Genomic DNA, 20350 nt, shown 5'->3' with positions numbered 1-20350 from the left:
GGTAGGAGCAGTATTATTGGGTCAGTCTGCAGGTAGGAGCAGTATTATTGGGTCATCCTGCAGGTAGGAGCAGTATTATTGGGTCATTCTGCAGGTAGGAAGCAGTATTATTGGGTCATTCTGCAGGTAGGAGCAGTATTATTGGGTCATCCTGCAGGTAGGAGCAGTATTATTGGGTCATTCTGCAGGTAGGAGCAGTATCATTGGGTCATTCTGCAGGTAGGAGCAGTATTATTGGGTCATTCTGCAGGTAGGAAGCAGTATTATTGGGTCATTCTGCAGGTAGGAAGCAGTATTATTGGGTCATTCTGCAGGTAGGAAGCAGTATTATTGGGTCATTCTGCAGGTAGGAAGCAGTATTATTGGGTCATTCTGCAGGTAGGAGCAGTATTATTGGGTCATTCTGCAGGTAGGAAGCAGTATTATTGGGTCATTCTGCAGGTAGGAGCAGTTTCATCCAGCAGCTCGGTTGCTGCGCTGACTTTGGGCCGCTCTTCCAGCGAGTCTGTAATGCCCCTAATGATATTATCTCGCCCCCCTGAGCCAGGAAATAAACTCAATTTGGTTCAATAAAAACCATAATTGGCTAAATCAGCTCCATAAATGCCTCCTTTTAAAGGGAGAAGCCTGCAGCCAAGTGAGTCAATGAAGGTTTTCTTATTAATTGAAAGCATAGCAAGACATTTTTGCATGAATTTTTCACAAATTAACACAAACTATACTTAAATTAATAATTATTCAATTTGGGAAATGTCTTTCCTTTTAGAAAAAGTCTGGTATTGTGAATCTCTTTTTTATGTAAATTATATTTCTATTTTAATTTTCTATATTTACTTATTCATAAATGAAAAATATTAAAAACAATACTATAATAATAATAATAATAAAAATATGTTTTAATTAATTGATTTTACTGCTATCTCTGGTTATTTTTAAAATGTGTTTACTCGTTTATTTTTATTTTTTTTTCTATATCTATATTTCAATTTTATTTAATTTCTCTCTCTTTAATTTGATTTATTTATTAGTAAGTATTTTTTACTTAAAATGTATTGTCGCTTTTACTATTTCTTTTTCTCTCTATATACAGTATAAAGTTATTTGTCTATGTTCATTAAATGTCCTGAAATGAGCTTTGAAAAGTGAACTGCAGATACATTTATGCCCTGAAAATTTCAATAAATAAAACTGTAAAAATATATATAATTTCTCAACCTATAATATAATCCTTCTATTTTTTTTGTTATTAAACTTTTTATTTGAAGAAAAACAAAACAGCACATACATGTTGCTCTACATCCTGTAAACATGTCAAGTCTTTTCATCAAAACATAAAAAGAAAGAAAGAAATTGTTTTAAAAAAAAAAAAAAAATTAAAAATATATAAATAAAATCAAAATCACATCCTTGCAAAAGCATTTATTCCTTCTATTTTTTTTTTAAACTTAAATTTTATTTAAATTTTTGCAGCATATACAAACATACACATACAAATTCACATTTAGTCTGCTGTTTTTCATTTGTGATCTGCTTAATACAGCATTAAAGCATATACATCAAGTCAAATATGTATAAATTATATGGTTAAACCAAAGTAACACAAACAAACAATAAGTAATTAAATAATAAACTGTGTTAATGGAAATAAATCAAATTAAATTAAGTGAAATAAAGTAAAATAAAATAAAGGTAACATAAGATTATTGCATTAGTATGGTCATAGCAGGTCTCCATCTGTTAACAAATACATCTTTTTGAAGCCTCAAAGAGTTAGAAGTTATTTGTTCCATGTGATACATTTCCCAGACCTTCTCAATCCACATATTGTATGTTGGAGGGTTTAAACCATTTAACAGTAATACATTTAAGAGCTGAAATCAGTAATATTTGTAAAAGATATTTTTTCCCCCTTCCAGTTATGTAATTCGGTATGAGTCCAAAAATCTTGGGATCTTTATTAAAACTTTTCTGGAATACTTTTCCAAGTGCATCAAAAACCTCATCCCAGAATTTTTTCAGTTTAGGGCATGTCCAAAATATATGAATATGGTTACCAATGTATGTACCACAACTTCTCCAGCATCCTTCTATTTTTTAAAACTCTTTTGTAAATGTTTATTGTAAAGAACCTCCACCTGGTGTCTGGCTGGCTGCCGTCTCTCGAGGCTCTGCTGGAGTCGGTGGCGGTGGACAGCCACCCGGACTACCGGGTGTTGATGACGGGAGAAGCAGCAGCGAGTCCGGAGCAGCACGTTCTCCCTAGAACCATCCTGGAGAACTCCATCAAGATCACCAACGAGCCCCCCACCGGCATGAACGCCAGCCTGCACTCAGCCCTCAACAACTTCAGCCAAGTGGGTTGAAATGTTTCAATCATTCCCAAAAACACTTCACAATAACCAACTAAGTAATGTTTATAGATGGTTTATAAACCAATTATTAACCATTTACAAAGTGCTATACATATTTAATCGTTAAATGTTTTCAACCAATTTCTTAAAGGTATATGAATAATTTCAAAATCATTAACATACTTAATATGGTGTTAAAAATGTTATAAGGAATGCAACTAAAACTATTGATTATAATTTAACTGTTTGTTAATGGTAAAGTAACTATAAACTTACATTAATATACCATATATTGCCATTTATAAATGATTTGGTTAGTTAAACATTAATATATAATGTATTTTACCATTCTAAATGGTTTATATATGGTTTATAAATGATGATTAAACATTAATAAACTATCTGTTTACCATTTATAAATGATGATTAAACATTAATAAACTATCTGTTTACCATTTATAAATGATGATTAAACATTAATAAACTATCTGTTTACCATTTATAAATGATTTGGTTAGTTAAACATTAATAAATAATGTATTTACCATTCTAAATGGTTTATATATGGTTTATAAATGATGATTAAACATTAATAAACTATCTGTTTACCATTTATAAATGATGGTTATTGTAAAGTGTTACCGAATTTCCAAAATCACATTCGATGAAGAGGAAAAAAAAACAATGTAGTATTCATTTTAATCTGCATTTCTTTCTCCAGGACACTCTGGATGTTTGCTCCAGAGAACAGGAGTTCAACTCCCTGCTCTTCTCCCTCTGCTTCTTCCATGCCTGTGTGACGGAGCGTCGTAGGTTCGGAGCCCAGGGATGGAACCACCGCTACCCCTTCAGCTCCGGAGACCTCACCATCTCCGCCAGCGTCCTGTTCAACTACTTAGAAGCCAACACTAAAGTAATGTTCCCACTCTTTTTAAAGATAACTCAACATTCTTTTATTTATATTTTTATTCATACTTTTATTGTTATTGATAAAACTTTTAATTTATTTTTTCTGCTACTTTCTTAAGCTGTGTAAATTTATAATAATTATGGTGTTTGCAGTGGCATTATTGTCAGACAGGGATGTTGAATTACAGTACAGTGAATCCAATTACTTATTGAAATCTTTTGTTCCACTGCCATTTGTGAGAAATGTTCAGTCTGTTCTTTTTTTCCACATTTCTTCTCTTATAACTATGAGCACGCAACCTATAATTTAGCTTTATTTCATGGAGACAAAAAATCCATTCTTGGGGTGCTGCACCCCTCACAACTCCTAATGCATTCCTCTTAGAACTCCTATTACTCTGGTCACAACCAATTATGTCTCCGAGGTATTCTGCCCTCCAAAAACGAATGTCCTTCATTATGTTAACCAAACAGTAACCTGTATGTGCGTATACAGAGAATTCATTAGGAGGGCAATGAAGCGTTATCCTAAATGTAATTACATGCAGCCAATGTGACAGTTCACAACGCTACATAAGTGATCACTGCAATTAGAGCTGATGAAGGAAGTAATTTGCAAAACAATACAGGTACAAATGATTGTGAACCTCCAGCTTTTGTAATTTGTTATGAATCACAGGTTCTTTTCTTCCTCCTTCACCCTCACGGATCATAATCTCCCGCTGAGGAAGAGACTCTTCTGTCATACATTAGATCAGCGTGTGTAAAGAAATATCATTTTGTTACATTTACCCACGCTTATCATTATTAAACCAGCTCATTTGGAAAGAGATTATATAGTTACTGCTTGAAGTTCCAAACGAGGAGTGGGATAATGCAGAAACAATAATGTGTGAGATGATTAATGATATCCTGGGATTCATTTTGTTTTTACAGTTTAATATTCTCCTAATTGCTTCCTATGTTTCTAGTCCATGCAGGTGCCCTGGGAGGACTTGTGCTATCTGTTTGGGGAGATCATGTATGGAGGACACATCACTGACGGCTGGGACAGAAGACTCTGCAACACCTACCTGCAGGAGTTCATGCATCCAAAAATGGTAGGTGTCCATTTTTTCCTTTTTCCTTTTTTGTGTGTTTGGGTACAATCATTGACACCAATCACTGCAACAGAATGTCATTCAGCTGCTTTACAAGATTAGAAAAGTCCTCCTTAGTTGGAAATACACTCAATGTGTGTTTCATTTAGTTGTGCTGTGCCAAATGGTTGTGAAAATCTCCAAAGCTGTGTTGTATGTCTCTGTGTGGTTGTTAAGGTAAAGGCTGCCCTCTTGGGATGTAAACCTAGACTGCACTGTTACACTCAGAGTCTTTTTCTTTGGCGTTGCTGATATTTCAGCCTCTCTTCAGATGGTTCCTTTAGCAACCATCTTTAGCAAATGTTAAAGGGATAGTTCATATTTCTTGAAGTGAAGTTGTACTAGGTAGCTATCTGTAGTCAGTGTATTACTACAGTACATGATGGTCGGTTAGAGCAGTAGTTCTCAACCTTTTTGAGTCGCGACCCCCAATTTAACATGCATGTTGTCCGTGACCCCCGCTCACTGAACACAATCTCACACGCACAGTTCAGATCACCCAAAAAAGAAACAAAATGACCAAAAAATGACACAAATTGACCACAAAATTATCAAAAAAGACACAAAATGAGCAAAAAAGACACAAAATGACCAAAAAAAGACACAAAATGAGCAAAAAAGACACAAAATGACCAAAAAAAGACACAAAATGACTAAAAAAAGACACAAAATGACCAAAAAAGACACAAAATGACCAAAAAAAAGACACAAAATGACTAAAAAAAGACACAAAATGACCAAAAAAGACACAAATTGACCAAAAAAAGACATTAAGTGACCAAAAAGACTAAAACACATGAACACTTTAACACAGTGGAGACAGAGCTGACTTCCAAAATGATTTGGCGACCCCCAGAAATCATCTCGCGACCCCAAGGTTGAGAATAGCTGAGTTAGAGAAGCACACAGTAGAACCAACACGAAGGCAAAGCAATGTGCTGCTGAGGTTGGAGGCTGCTGCAAAATGTGTTTCAGCCACTTAAAAAAACAACAGCTGAAAAACATGAATATCACTTTTAGGTGTTAAGTTTCGCTGCCCATCATACTGAATTATTAACCCATAAGAACCCAGAGCCAGTGATCTTTAAAGGAACATTATGGGGGATCTACCACAGACCAAGTTGACTACATAGAACACATTTATGATGTTTTTAAAAAAAATATTCTACCCCTAAATGTCAAAGATCTGTGATGTGACATAAACGTTACATTGGGCGTTCATGGTATTTGTGTTCATAAAATTTCTTGTTTTAAAATAAATAAACTAGACATTTTCTGCTTACAGAAACACAAATGTGACTTTTTCTTTGCATCTCCACAACATTTATCAAAATTGAGACATTAATAATGCTGTTTAACACCAAATTATCACAAATTTTCAGATTTGTTTTTAAGTAACAAATTAATAACAAATAAAAAACAAATAACCATTTGCCTTTTCATTTGCATCTCCATAACATATATCAAAATTGTGACAGGAAATATGGTCAGAACAAGTTAAATGCAATACAGGACAAACTATTAATGGGTTAGACTTGTTAAATGGGTTTAATCTGAGATTCTAGACGATTTAAATCAGGGGTCTCAAACTGGCGGCCTGTGGGGCAATTGTGGCCCTCGTGGCGATATTTTGTGGCCCCCACCTTGATATGAAAGTTTAATGTGAGTTTTAAATGAATGGCACTTTACCGTGTTGTGTGTGGAAGGTCCCTTTGGTTACGTTTTTTAGGTAATTTTGTGTCTTTTTTTTAATAATTGTGTGTCGTTTTTTAATAATTGTGTCTTTTTTTGGGTAATTTTGTGTCTTTTTTTGTCTCATTTTGTGTCATTTTAAAATAATTTTGTGTCCTGTTTGTTTCTTTTTTAAATAATTTAGTTATTTTTCTGTCATTTTGTGTCTCTTTTGGTCATGTTGTGTCTTTTTTAAAAATAATTGCGTGTCTTTTTTGCTAATTATGTGTATTTTTTTTCATTTTGTGTCTTTTGTAAGTAATTTTGTGTCTTTTTCAGTCATTTTGTGTCTTTTTTGTCATTTTGTGGGCTTTTTTGGTAATTTTGTGTCTTTTTAAAAAAAAAAAATTTTAGTAATTTTGTGTCTTTTTTTTGGTCATTTTGATACTGCCTCCAGCGGCCCCCAGGTAATTTGACTTTGAGACCCCTGATTTAAAGTGTTTGTTACAAGGGTGTCACCATGGGTTCTTATGGGTTAAACACGTTGGTTAAGTTTAGCTTGCATGATTCACAAGAGATCACAATCTCACCATCTCTGCTGTGTTTTGAATGATGGTGTCTGTGTTTCCATCTTTGTGTTCTCAACATATTCACAGTTTGAAGGGGAGCTGTTTTTATGTCCTGGGTTCCTGGCGCCTCCATTCCTGGACTACAGTGGCTACCACAGCTATATTGATGAGCACCTCCCCTCTGAGAGCCCGTCCCTGTACGGTCTCCATCCTAACGCAGAGCTGGAGGTCCTCACCGTCACCTCAGACAACCTCTTCAGGACTCTGCTGGAGCTGCAGCCTCAGGACTCCTGCAGAGGAGAGGGGGCGGCTCAGAGCTCAGAGGACCAGGTACAGAGGCAAAAAGAACCATCACTGGATGAAAAAGCAGCTGAGAATTCAATAAGCTACCTAGATAAATAACCTAAACATGTGTATTTTTATTCTGCACTGGAATTCTATTCTACTCCTTCTTTAGACACTTTACATTTTATTGTATTTTTATTGTATTTTTATATTTTATTGCTTGAAGTATGCCTAGGTTGTTCTTTTTATTTAATTGTGTTGTTATTGTCTCTGTGTGTAATGCTGCTGCTACACTGGAATTTCCCAGCTTGGGATAAATCATGTATATCTATCTATCTATCTATCTATCTATCTATCTATCTATCTATCTATCTATCTATCTATCTACCTATCTACCTATCTATCTATCTACCTATCTACCTATCTATCTATCTATCTATCTATCTATCTATCTATCTATCTATCTATCTATCTATCTATCTATCTACCTATCTACCTATCTATCTATCTACCTATCTACCTATCTATCTATCTATCTATCTATCTATCTATCTATCTATCTATCTATCTATCTATCTATCTATCTACCTATCTACCTATCTATCTATCTACCTATCTACCTATCTATCTATCTATCTATCTATCTATCTATCTATTCTATTCTATTCTATTCTATTCTATTCTATTCTATTCTATTCTATCCTATTCTATTCTATCTATTCTATTCTATTCCTCAGGTCAAGTCTGTGATTGAAGATCTCCTGGAGAAGCTTCCTGAGGAGTACAACACGGCAGAGATCATGACCAAGACAGCAGAGAGGAACCCCTACATGCTAGTCTGTCTCCAGGAGTGTGAACGCATGAATCTCCTGCTGGCTGAAATCAGGAAGTCCCTTCATGAGCTGGATCTGGGCCTGAAGGTGCAGTCTGCTGTCACATACAGTCACGGAAAAACTATTAGACCACCCATTTCCTTCAATTTATTCTTCATTTTAATTCCTGGTACAACTACAGGTACATTTGATTGGACAAACATAATGATAACAACAAAAATATCTCATAAGAGTTTAATTTAAGAGCTGATATCTAGACATTTAACATGGTTCTCTTGATAATGATTTTGGTTATTAGCAACAAAACCATGTTAAATGTCTAGATATCAGCTCTTAAATTAAACTCTAATAAGGTATTTTTGTTGTTATCTTTATAATTGTCCAATCAAATGTACCTTTAGTTGTACCAGGCATTAAAATGAACAAGAAAACAAGGGTGGTCTAATATTTTTTTTTGACTGTATACTAAAAAAACGATTTTTTTTAATAAGATCATGTAGCATTAATATAAAGATGTCTCTGTCCTCAGGGGGAACTCACCGTCTCCTCCAGTATGGACACTCTGCAGTCAGCCCTGTTCACTGACTTAGTCCCAGATTCTTGGTCCAGACTGGCCTATCCCTCCACTAAAACACTGACACAGTGGTAACTACTGTTATGTAATAATAATAATGTATTTAATGTCCTTTATATAATGCTTTTTATTGTGTTTTCCTGTGACACTCTGCATTGGTCATCGTAGCAAAGAGTCTTTAAAAAGTCCTCAAACACTAAACCAATATTAGGATGCAGACACACTGAAAAGGCTTCAAGAAACGATATAGCATGTTATTAATGAATGTATATTTGTACATATGCAGGTTTAATGATGTGATGTGTAGCTGCAGAGAGCTGGACAGCTGGACTCAGGACTTAGTTCTTCCTGCAGTAGTTTGGCTGTCAGGACTCTTCAACCCTCAGTCTTTCCTCACTGGTGAGCTCACAATCTAACCAACAGGACAGATGATTTATGAGACAGCAGAAATATTAACAAACATACTTTTCCTCCAGCTGTGCTGCAGAGCATCGCTCGTAAGAACCAGTGGCCCCTGGACAAGATGGCTCTGACTGTGGACGTCACCAAGAAGACTAAAGAGGACTTTGGACATCCACCACGGGAGGGGGCTTATATCCACGGACTCTTCATGGAAGGTCAGAGATCAGAAGATTAATAACAGACATTCCTCCAATGAATCCTGCTGTAAATAATTCAGTTGCAGTAATTTAACCCATAAGAACCCAGAGCCAGTTATCCTTAAATGATGTGTTCTATAAGTGGACCACATAGAACACATTTCTGATGTTTTAAAAAAAAATACAACCCATAAATGTCAAAGATCTGTGATGTGACATAAACATTACAATGGGCGTTTATGGTCTTTATGTTTATGATATTTCTTATTTTAAAATAGAAAAAAACTAGACACATTTTCTGCTTACAGAGACTTAAATGTACCTTTTTATTTTGCATCTCCATAACATTTATCAAAATTGTGACTTTAATTTGTGCAAGAAATCTGGTCAGAACAAGTTAAATGCAATACAGGAAAAACTATTAACGGATTAGAATCGTTAAATGGGTTTAAACTTCGCCTTGTCACAAAAAATAAGCTTTTTAATATTAGCTGGCCTAAAAATAATGCTGGCCTACAAAGTTGTCTCCGGTACTGCTCCTAGCTACCTGAACGCCCTGATTCAGACATATGCTACCTCACGACCGCTGCGCTCTTCCAATGAACGGCGCCTGGCTCTGCCCCCCGTTGGTCCAAGGCAATCCAGACTCTTTGCACTTCTTGTTCCCCGCTGGTGGAACACACTACCAGTTCCTACCAGAGCAGGTGCGTCCCTCTCTACCTTTAAAAAACTCCTGAAGACCCAGCTCTTCAGAGAGCATCTTCTCTCCTAGACCACATGATAAGTCTACTCCTCAAAGAATTGTCACTAGCACTAATAGCTCTTATTGCACTATACCTTGATTGTTTGCTTTTTACTCTTCCTGTAAGTCGCTTTGGATAAAAGCGTCTGCTAAATGACTAAATGTAAATGTAAATGTAGCTACTTTTTCACATTTCTGTTTCCAGTCACAGCCACATTCTTGTCAAAGTCACATGACCACCACACCAGGGTGTTGAGTATACGTCGCTTAGGGATTTAATGAGTTAATGTGAAGCATAAAGCTGAATATGAGAGATTCTAGAAGATGTAAAGTGTTTGTTACACGGGTGTCACCATAGGTTCTTATGGGTTAAAAACCTCCTGCAGACCTTCAGAGAGCATCTTCTCTCCAGCATCATAATTCTACTCCTCAAAGAATCATCTCTAGCACTTATTGATGCACTAATAGCTCTTATTGCACTAGAACTTGATTGTTTGCTTTTACTCTTCCTGTGAGTCTCTTTGGATAAAAGCGTCTGCTAAATGTAAATGTAATGAGTGTGTGTGTCTTGTAGGAGCACGGTGGGACACCCAGTCAGGAATCATCTCCGAGGCTCTTCTGAGGGATTTGACCCCAGCCATGCCGGTGCTGTATGTTAGAGCGGTGCCTGTAGAGGAGCAGGAACTGAAGAACACTTATGAATGTCCCGTTTACCGAACCAAGCAGCGTGGAGCCACGTACGTATGCACCTTCTACCTCCGGACCAGACAGCCTCCAGCCAGGTGGGCTGCAGCTGGAACCGCTCTGCTGCTGTCCGTCTGAGACACCAGGGGGCGGGACTAACAGTATATAATAACTATATAATAACTATACAAGTATTCTGCAAACAGTGTTAGAAATATATATTTCTAGAGGAGGTGTATCCTCCAGTTGAGACAGTATTGAATCATGTATTGAGTTTATTTTATCATGTTTTTTAAAAGCTATTATACACTTAACCCTTTGATGCACAACATGGGTCAGAAATGGATCATTCATCCAAATTTGATTTAAAATTAAATGACCTCATACTATAATAATAGTAATTTGTTTCAAATAGTTACTTTCCACACTCATATATTTCATATATTTAACATGTTTATGTATCATTTTGTCACACATACAGTGTATCTGGAAGGTTTTCACAGCACTTCACTTTTTCCACATTTTTTTATGTTTCAGCCTTATTGACAAAATTGATTAAATTCATTTTTCCTTAAAATTATTCACACAATAACCCCATAATGACATTTCTGACCCATGTTGTGCATTAGAAGCGTATTGATACAAAAAGGGGTTTTATTCAAAAAGTAAGAAATGAAAAACAAAATATTAGGATGTATGATGATCAAAAACAAGTTGATTGAGGAAAACCTGGAATACTGAATGATGAAACTAATTTATTGCAAAGATATAGAATATTAAAAACTCAGTCGGGTCACTTTAGACCAGGGGTCTCAAACTCGCGGCCCGCGGGCCAATTGCGGCCCTCGTGACGATATTTTGTGGCCCCCACCTTGATATGAAAGTTTAATGTTAGTTTTATATTATATATGAATGAATGAATTTTATATGAATGGCACTTTACTTTTTTTGGTAATTGTGTCTTTTTGGTAATTTTGTCTTTTTAAAAAAAAAAAATGTTGTGTCTGTTTTGGTAGCCTAATTCTGTCCTTTTTTTTGGTAATTATGTCTTTTTTTTAAATAATTTTGTCTTTTTTTTTAGTAATTTTGTGTCTTTTAGTAATTGTGTGTCTTTTTTGTCGTTTTTGATAATTCTGTGTCTCTTAATACTTTTGTGTCTTTTTTTAATAATTCTGTGTCTTTTTTTGGTAATTGTGAATTTTTTGGTCATTTTATGTCTTTTTAAAGTAATTTAGTGTTTTTTCAGTCGTTTTGTGTCTTTTTTTCGTAATTTTGTGTCTTTTTTTGGTCATTTTGTGTTTGTTTTTTTTAGTAATTTGTATTTTTTTGGTCATTTTGATACTGCCTCTAGTGGCCCCCAGGTAATTTGAGTTTGAGACCCCTGCTTTAGACCATGTTGTGCATCAAAGGGTTAATATTGCATGAATATTATTGTATCCAATCTGGATCATGTGTGTAAATCCTGACATGGTAGTGTCTGAATGTGTTTTAGATGTTCAGATAAAGAGAATAAAGCAGTGAGATGCGTGTTCTCCAGTGGTGGACCTGTTGGGTCTGCGTCCCCTGAGATGCTCCAGTCTGCCCGTGATTTGTTGGGAGCTTATGTCTCCATTTGAGAGCATGTAATTCTGGATCGGGAGCATATTTTATTGGAAGGTCAAGATTAAAAAAGCTCTCCGGCTGCCCTCTACTAACTGAATGATACACAATGCCGTCTGGAGGCTTCCCGGACAGAATTCCCAGGAGATGATGTGCATGGTGGCTATTGACTTTTAAATGAGCTGCATTTGACATTGACCTTTTGTACGGCGGAGCAGAATACTAACAGACGAGTGTAATTCATTCAGCCGGGCCTGTTGGAGAAACCTATTCAAACACACTGATAGCTTTCAATGAGAAGGCAACACATTAGATGACCCATCCTTTATCTGTCTGCTCTCTCTGTTAGCATCTGATTCACTCAGTAGGAACCAAATAAAACCTTTAACTATCAAACAGTCTTCTTATCTAAAATGTTTTCTCCACCAAAGTGATTTAATTGAGGTTAATCGAAAACGGAAGAAGAGGTTCAGATTAAAGTTTGACTGTGATTATGCATGCATACTGACAGAGTTGTGCATAATTCATATGTGCTTATGTCCCCTGTATGACACAGCTATGGTAAAATATAGAGTCAAGGTTGAGATCAGCACAGAAAAATGTTATTTAATCAATAATAAGGGGATATACCTACTGAAGAAATATATATTTAGTTTTATTTAATATTTATTAATCAAAATAAGCTTTTTTTTTGGAACATTCATTATTCTTAGCCTGTAAACACACTGTGTCAAAGCAGGGACTTCATGATATTATATATATATATATATATTATATATATATATATAAAAAAAAAAAAAATTCTTAAAAAAAATTTGTATTTTTTTTTTACATAGGTGTGTTATCTCGAAATAACGAGATATTATCTCGTAATTACGAGATATTATCTCGAAATAATGAGATAATATCTGAAGAAAAAAACAATTTTGGAAGATTTTTTTTTTTTAATTCTTTTTTTTTTTTTACATATGTGTATTATCTCGAAATAATGAGATATTATCTCGAAATAACAAGATAACATCTCAAAAAAAATTTCTTCACTTGCGGTTCAGGGCTTCCGTAGTATATACCTACTGAATAGATATATATTTAGCTTTTATTTAACATGTATTAATCCAAAATAAGCTTTTTTTTTTGGAACATTCATTATTCTAAGCCTTTGTAAACACACTGTGTCAAAGCAGGGACTTCATGATATTAGCTGAAATTTACCCAGGAAGCAACGGGGCAGGTGGAATATTTATCTGCCAAAATAAACAAGTGACATATGATGTACAAATTACAATCATTCTGTTTTTTTTTTGTTTCTTTTTGGCTGTAATACAGCACCCTTATCTTATCTCTAAGAGAGATTTCTCCAGTTAATAACTGCTGTGCTGCTTTAATGTCTCCCTGCTGCCCAACTGGCTGCAGACAGTCACGATGCGGATGCGGATTGATTCTGTGTGTTCATTGTGTTGCAGCGAGCCGTCTTCCTGTACTTTCTCTTCATCTGCCCTCTCTTCCTCTCATTAGCACGCCACAGCAGCTAGCCAGTCATTTGGTGACGGGGAAATGATACGCTGCTGCTGGCAGTGTTTGGGAGGAAATGGCAGGGTAGAGGGCGCGGCGCAGCGGGGGTCCTGCCTCACAGCGTCACGTTAAAGGCCAAGCAGGACACCTGGTTAAAGCAGCCAGGGCATCTGGGTCACACCTCCGCCTTCATACCCACAAACACATGGTTACACAACAATACGCTCATATTTTACTATTTATAAATCAGAGATAATGTGAAGCAGGTTCTCATCCAGGGAAATACTGTGCAGCTGTTCTGTTTAACCCATTGAAGCCTGGAAAGCGGATACGTCGTTTTGTAGTATTTGTATAAGCTCTCAAATACTTTTTGAATTTCATTTCTATCTGCTACAGAGGCTGAAAAACCTATTATTTATTAGAAGCGTTGACGCTTCTGTTGAATTTCCAGAAAAACTTCAGGTTTTAGGGGCTGATTTTAAAATCGCCCAGAGGTTTTACAGGCGTTTCAGGCCTCAATGGGTTAATAAAAAGGAAAAATATGACCAAAATCTGATCACAATTTTAGAATAGGGTGTTTCATCTAGGGCTGGGCGATATGGCCCTAAAAGAATATCACGATATTGCAGGCATTTTTTGCGATAACGATATTCTTGACGATATTAGGAAATACCTAAAAATATATAGAAAATATGATATTTTTTTAGTCTGTATAAATAAATCAAAATCTAAAATGTAGTTTGAAGTGCAAATCTCAACACTTGCCAAATAGAAAAAATGTACTCTTGACTCTTGGCATATTTTAATAACATTTTGTAAAGGAGAATAAAGGTTCTTGTTTGTTTTATTTAAGGCATCTTATTTTGACAGTCTTCTTGTAAATTCTGTGGTGGATTCTCTTATTTTGAAAGCTGCATGTGTTTAGCGACAGGGAGTAAGTAGTTTTTTGTGATTAAAACAACTTTAACCACGACATCAAGAAGTAGGAACGTTGCCAATATCATGATATGCATTTTTTATAACCATGAAAAAAAAAAATACCGATATTATTGTGAACGATACGATATGGCACACCCCTAGTTTCATCTTAAAGGTTCTATGTGAAGCAATTTATATTACTCACAATCGCTTTGAATTAATGTGTTAAAAGCTGAGGAAACCCAACAGGACCAGCAGTGTTCAACATTTTAGAAACATGCTAGAAAAATGCTGAGTAGATACGTCATGTTGTTGGTTGCCAAATTACTTCACCAAATAATGTGATCCCTAAAAACTAAGCGAGCACCATTCTTATTTACAGGCAATTCATAGATTTCAGAAATCCTTTGTAAGAATTGCCACTAACTCTTCTTATTTAGCCCATAAACTAAACCATTATTTAAACAACTGCAACTACTTACAATTTATGAGGTCAATAAGTATCAAACAGGGTTCTTATGTATAAAGTCATTTGCCTTCCTAACTTTTTTCATAGTTACTTTGAGTTTAATTCTCATTATCATGCACATCTTACAAGAAGAAAGAAAGATTTACATATTCCTTTCTGTAGGACTTCTGTTGCCAAATTCTCATTTGTTTATCAAGGTGTTAGACATAAAACATCTAACAGAATCATGTTCCTCTTTAAATACTTTTAAGACCAAGCTCAAAAAATCCCTATAGATGTTCTACACCTTTGTATTTGTTTAGTTTACATTTTGTTTGTTTGTTTTTTATTTTCATCTAGCTATGTAATTTAAGTAAAGTATAATTACTTATAGGTTTAAGAGGGAGGGTCGTGTATATATAAGCCCTTTGGGCTTTTTGATCTTTCCTGCATTTTCTTTTACTGTTTCTTGTAGTTATTTCCTAACAATTGTATGTTTTTTAAGTGCAAACAACAATAAATTTAAAAAAATGAAATATATGTATTGTGACAAACGGTGTTGACTTAAAGGGCAGGTCCATTTTTTTAATTTTTAATTTTTTAATTTGTGTTCTGTGAGGTAAAGTTAGTGATATTTCGTGCTGTGGACAGGAACCACAGCAATACTTAATTAATTTCAAATGTCTCCACCTTATTCATGTAAATATGTATATTTTACAATAACCAAGCTTATGCTGATGGAAAATATTTTATTGCATGCACAGTTGACACTGGTGGTCAATCAATGGTTTTCCATATCATGCAGACCATCCAAACGGTGCGTACAAAAAGAAAAAAACATGAAATCAAACTGAACTAATAAAAGAAATCTATAGAACAAATAAATAATTCTGAATTAAATAAATATCTGTATCCAGAATCTTAACATATATATACAGTATAAATAGAATCACCTGTACATTGTAGATGATACAAATGAAATTGAAAATAAGATAATAAGATAATGCTAAAGCATGTTTCTCTCTATGTTCACTGTGAGCTTTATAATACAAAATATACAAATAAAATGTCAAGAATATCATGAAAAATTCCATCTACAACACTTCACAGCGCCTACTTTAAACGGCCTCGCCTTCAGGCAGAAGAGAGAATTTTCAGTTGACCAATCAAGAATAAATACTGTACAGTTCCTCTATTACTACACTATAATATTTTATACAGCAGTGTTACCACACACTGTATAAATACTCTTTCTCTCTTTCTCTTGTCCAGAAGGTGCTGTAGTCGCTGTTTTTGCTATTGCTCTTTTCTTCATAACCCAGAATCCAAAACAATGAAACTTATTTTTCCTTTACAATAATCTATCTATCTGTACATTTACTGAGGATAAAAAAGATACTCTAAGCTGTAGCTCTGTAGCAGGAAAGGGCTTATTGTTATTGTTGTGAGTAATATTTCATCATATCTGCAAACCTCCACAAATCAAACACAAACTAATGGTGAAATGTGTTTTAACCTGAACTTTAAAGACCAATACTAATGTCTGAGTACAGGTCTGCTGCTTGATTTAACTGATTGTCCACAGCTCAACTACATGGAGATTGTTCTACATTTAAAAAGATGATCAACTACTTTGAATGATCGTTTCATGGCATTTGGCACTAACAAACATGATTATAACTCACACATCAGAGAAATACTGTGTGTCCTGCTCTAATACCACCTGGATTGCCTCTTCTAACTCATTTCATGGTAAAACAATAGAAAACTGTGCGATAAGATAATTCTGCGATGTAAAAATAGATCATGAATACATTAAAACAGTAATTATTTAACAATCATTTCACTGTTTCTGTCATCTAGATTCTGCTTGTTGTGCTGAACTATCATTTCCTACATCTGGCAAAGAAAACTGGATCTGGATCTTGTGGACAAGTGTGTGTTTACAATACAGGACTGAAATACTCTTTGGTTAACTCAGATGACTCTCTGTTGCCAGATCTGAAAATACAAATAGATGTGCAGCGTCATGAGTTAATCTGCATCCTGGTCACTTTATGTGATGTGATTGATGGGAAGGCCAGTCAGAGATGTTGTCTAACATACTTACACACTTGCACACTTGTTTTCTGAAGCTTTCTATTAGATGGGAAGCACTTGCAAACTGTTTTTGCACGCTGTGGATTCTCCACAAGGGGGAGCTGTTGTATCATAGACCATACAACTCTGCAGCTGCAGCCTCTGCATCTGTAGAAAGGATATAGTTATAGCAGCAGCAGGTCTGGACCTGCACATCTACACATCCATGTTTATCCTTGCCATCAGCCAGCACATGTTGGAGTTTTTTTTTTTTTTGATCAGTGACACTGCTGTGGATCTATGCAAACATGAATCCATTGAGTCTTTTTCAGCTCTGGCGAGGGTTTCCTGATTGAGCGGCTCCCTCCGGTGGTGGACCTGGGTCCTGCAGCTGCTCTGGCTGCTGACTGAGTCCTGAGATAGAAGAAGAGACAGCAGCAGATTGTTCCTTGGCGGTCTGACGCTCAGAGACACAGTGAGGAGCAGTGAGAGTCTCTAAGCTCGAGGCTCCAGCCGGTGAGACAGCTCAAACAGAGTCTGCTGATTGTCGATGATGTGAAGGTAATCGATGTAGGATCGAACCTCTGAGCTGCTCTTCTGGCTGATGCTGTTACCTGCAGGAGGAGAAAAGCTTTTATTATCAAGCTGCAGCAGCATCCTGAATATATACTGCTGCTGGATCTCTACAGCAGGGGTGTCAAACTCAAATACACAATGGGCCAAAATGTAAAACTTGAATAAAATCGCGGGCCAACATTGAACAAATAAACCTTTTAATATTTACCAAACATGTTTTGCTTTAACATTAAATATGGAACCAGCAACGCTTATAAACATACAATATATAACTAAATAGTGCAGACATGCAAAATCAAATTTCAAATAAAAAACACATCAATGTCATTAATTTATAATAATAATATAATAATTTGGTATTGCCTCACGGGCCGAATAAAATTACACTGCGGGCCAAATTTGGCCCGCGGGCCAGAGTTTGACACCCCTGCTCTACAATGTACAAAGGGACTAAAGATACTAAATCAACATGGACTGTAACTTTTCATCCTAATCATATTATGTTATTGATGACCTGGTAAAAAAAATAATCATTATTATTTTAATTAAAGCCTTCATATAATAGTATTACATCAATTTAATTTCTTCTTACACTGATTCATTTGTTTAGTTAATAATTAATTTGACAAAAAAGAGACTGATTTGACCGATAACTTAAAAAATCTATAAAGATCGTGATAATATTGTGACTGTGAATTCTTTTGGCCATAATAAAAAGAAACTGTGAGTATCAACCTGATTTAAACTATGATTAGATAATGTATTTCAAAGTTCATGATTTTTGTCCACAGATTTGGTTATTAGACTGATTCCAAATCACTCATTATAAATGTAATTTCCAAGTAAATTTCAAAATATTGGTTTATCTTCCACCATAAAAAGAGTTATAAGTGATTTATTACTGACCCATGTGATCTTTCTGACACTGGCGGATGAGACGCACCGTGTCTGCTATCATGTGCTGCAAATAAAGAAATAAAGAGGCAGAAGCTTCATTAAACATGAAACATTCAGCATTAATGTTTGTTTTCTTTGCTGAAGCATTAAAGGCTATAAAGCATTCAGGAACTCACCAGCTTTTCAAAATTGACCAGGTTATCATGAAACGTCTTGTTGCCTTCGTGAATGAACGTAATATCTAAAAACAGATTCACATTTAGTTAGTTTTCACCGTCAGGTATTCAATGTGTTTGTTTCTTTTTGTTACATAGATCAGTAGTTCTCAACCTTTTTGAGTCGCGACCCCCAATTTAACATGCATGTTGTCCGCGACCCCCACTCACTGAACACAATCTCACACGCACAGTTCAGATCACCCAAAAAAGAAACAAAATGACCAAAAAAAGGAAACAAAATGACCAAAAAAGACACAAATTGACCAAAAAAAGACACAAATTGACCAAAAAAGACACAAAATGACCCCAAAAAAGAAACAAAATGACCAAAAAGAAACAAAATTACCAAAAAAGACACAAATGACAAAAAAAGAAAACAAAATTACCAAAAAAGACACAAAATGACCCAAAAAAGACACAAAATGACCAAAAAAACAAACACAAAAAGACTGAAACACATTAACACATGAACACTTTAACACAGTGGAGACAGAGCTGACTTCCAAAATGATTTGGCGACCCCCAGAAATCATCTCGCGACCCCAATTGGGGTCCCAACCCCAAGGTTGAGAACAGCTGACATAGATCATAGTCAGATCTGCCTGATGGGAATGTTTCAGTGCGTGCAGAGTTCAGTAGCTGTGTTGAACTGAAGCAACAGAATAATGAGCACACCTTTCAGCAGCAGAGGAGGAAAAGGGATCTTTGGCGCCTTCATCTTCCTGAAGGAGTCCCTGTAGGCTTTGTGATTCAGAGACGGGTCCTGTGAAGACATTTTCAGAAGGAATGAGTGTAATCCTCCAGGGAGGCGTGTGTGTGTGTGTGTGTCTCTGCATGCAGACTTTGTTAGCTGAATAACTGCAGCATAAGAGACCAGAGATCATCTAAAACACCTGTTTCCAAATGAAAAACATCTGTTTGTTTCACCTCATAGATCAGCTTTTTATTCCCTATTAAAGGGGATTCATTGGAGTTATTTTTTTCATTTCAAATCAGATATGAACAGTGTATTGTACATCAGTAACACTCACTGTAACTGTCTCCAGCTCTGAAAACAGCTTTTTGAATTTCCCAGGAATTTTCTGCAAGGACAATAACAATAATAATTTTTCAGATATTATGCACTTCTACATAAAAGGTGGCACAGATGAAAGAAAAAGAAGAAGGAAAGCTCATCGTTACCTCCCACGTCTGACTGAGGCGGCTAACAGCTGCAGTGTTCAGGCCCATTATGATGGCAAAGAAACAGTTGAGGTTCCTCTGAGCTTTACAGCTGTAAGAGACGAGAGGAGACACAGTTCAGCTTCTTACTCAACACCAGGAATCACCAGGTGCAGTTCACTGAGCTGCCACTAGAGGGGGCAAGTCTAAAACATTTCACTCTAGATGTTGGGGCTGAAACGCCACGGTGTGAAAACCAGCATGTACACTCCTGGTCAAAAGTTTTAGAACACTCCAACTTTTCCAGAATTTAATTGAAAATGATGCAGTTTAATGTCTCAGTCTACTCTGAAATTAATGCACATTTGCAACATTTAAAATTCTTTATTGAGCATGATAGTGTTTTGAAAGTAAAAAAAAGATTCAAAATCACATTTTATGTTGGACTAAAGGACTAAAAAAAGACACCAAATGACCAAAATAAGACACAAAATGACAAAAAAAAGACACCTAAAGACACAAAATGACAAAAAAAGACACCTAAAGACACAAAATGACTAAAAAAAGACACAAAATGACCAAAAAA

At 35.6% G+C, this 20350-nt stretch overlaps 2 protein-coding genes across 3 annotated transcripts in view; one reads left to right on the top strand and one right to left on the bottom strand.

The window, feature by feature from the left end:
• si:dkey-233k19.3 (dynein axonemal heavy chain 11) overlaps positions 1-10530 on the top strand; it is a 64107-nt gene extending 53577 nt beyond the window's left edge. Inside the window, 9 exon segments of the mRNA XM_059339281.1 lie at positions 2127-2354; positions 3073-3264; positions 4232-4360; positions 6727-6969; positions 7662-7844; positions 8287-8402; positions 8618-8730; positions 8808-8948; positions 10247-10530. Of these exon segments, the coding sequence (XP_059195264.1) occupies positions 2127-2354; positions 3073-3264; positions 4232-4360; positions 6727-6969; positions 7662-7844; positions 8287-8402; positions 8618-8730; positions 8808-8948; positions 10247-10494 (1593 nt within the window). The 3' untranslated portion in view covers positions 10495-10530.
• A 5032-nt stretch (positions 10531-15562) lies between these two features.
• The window catches only part of LOC131976306 (rap guanine nucleotide exchange factor 5-like), a 28141-nt gene continuing 23353 nt past the window's right edge, over positions 15563-20350 (bottom strand). For both annotated transcript variants that reach the window (XM_059339275.1, XM_059339274.1), the window contains exons 13-18: positions 19786-19876; positions 19635-19685; positions 19279-19366; positions 18562-18626; positions 18395-18449; positions 15563-17526 (exon numbers count right to left, since the gene is read on the bottom strand). In XM_059339275.1, coding sequence (XP_059195258.1) covers positions 17408-17526; positions 18395-18449; positions 18562-18626; positions 19279-19366; positions 19635-19685; positions 19786-19876 — 469 coding nt within the window. In that variant the 3' untranslated portion in view covers positions 15563-17407. The remainder of the gene's footprint in view (positions 17527-18394; positions 18450-18561; positions 18627-19278; positions 19367-19634; positions 19686-19785; positions 19877-20350) is intronic.

This window comes from Centropristis striata, chromosome 8 (assembly GCF_030273125.1).
Source record: "Centropristis striata isolate RG_2023a ecotype Rhode Island chromosome 8, C.striata_1.0, whole genome shotgun sequence".
NCBI lineage: Eukaryota > Metazoa > Chordata > Actinopteri > Perciformes > Serranidae > Centropristis > Centropristis striata.
This window is presented reverse-complemented; position numbering and strand designations above follow the sequence as displayed.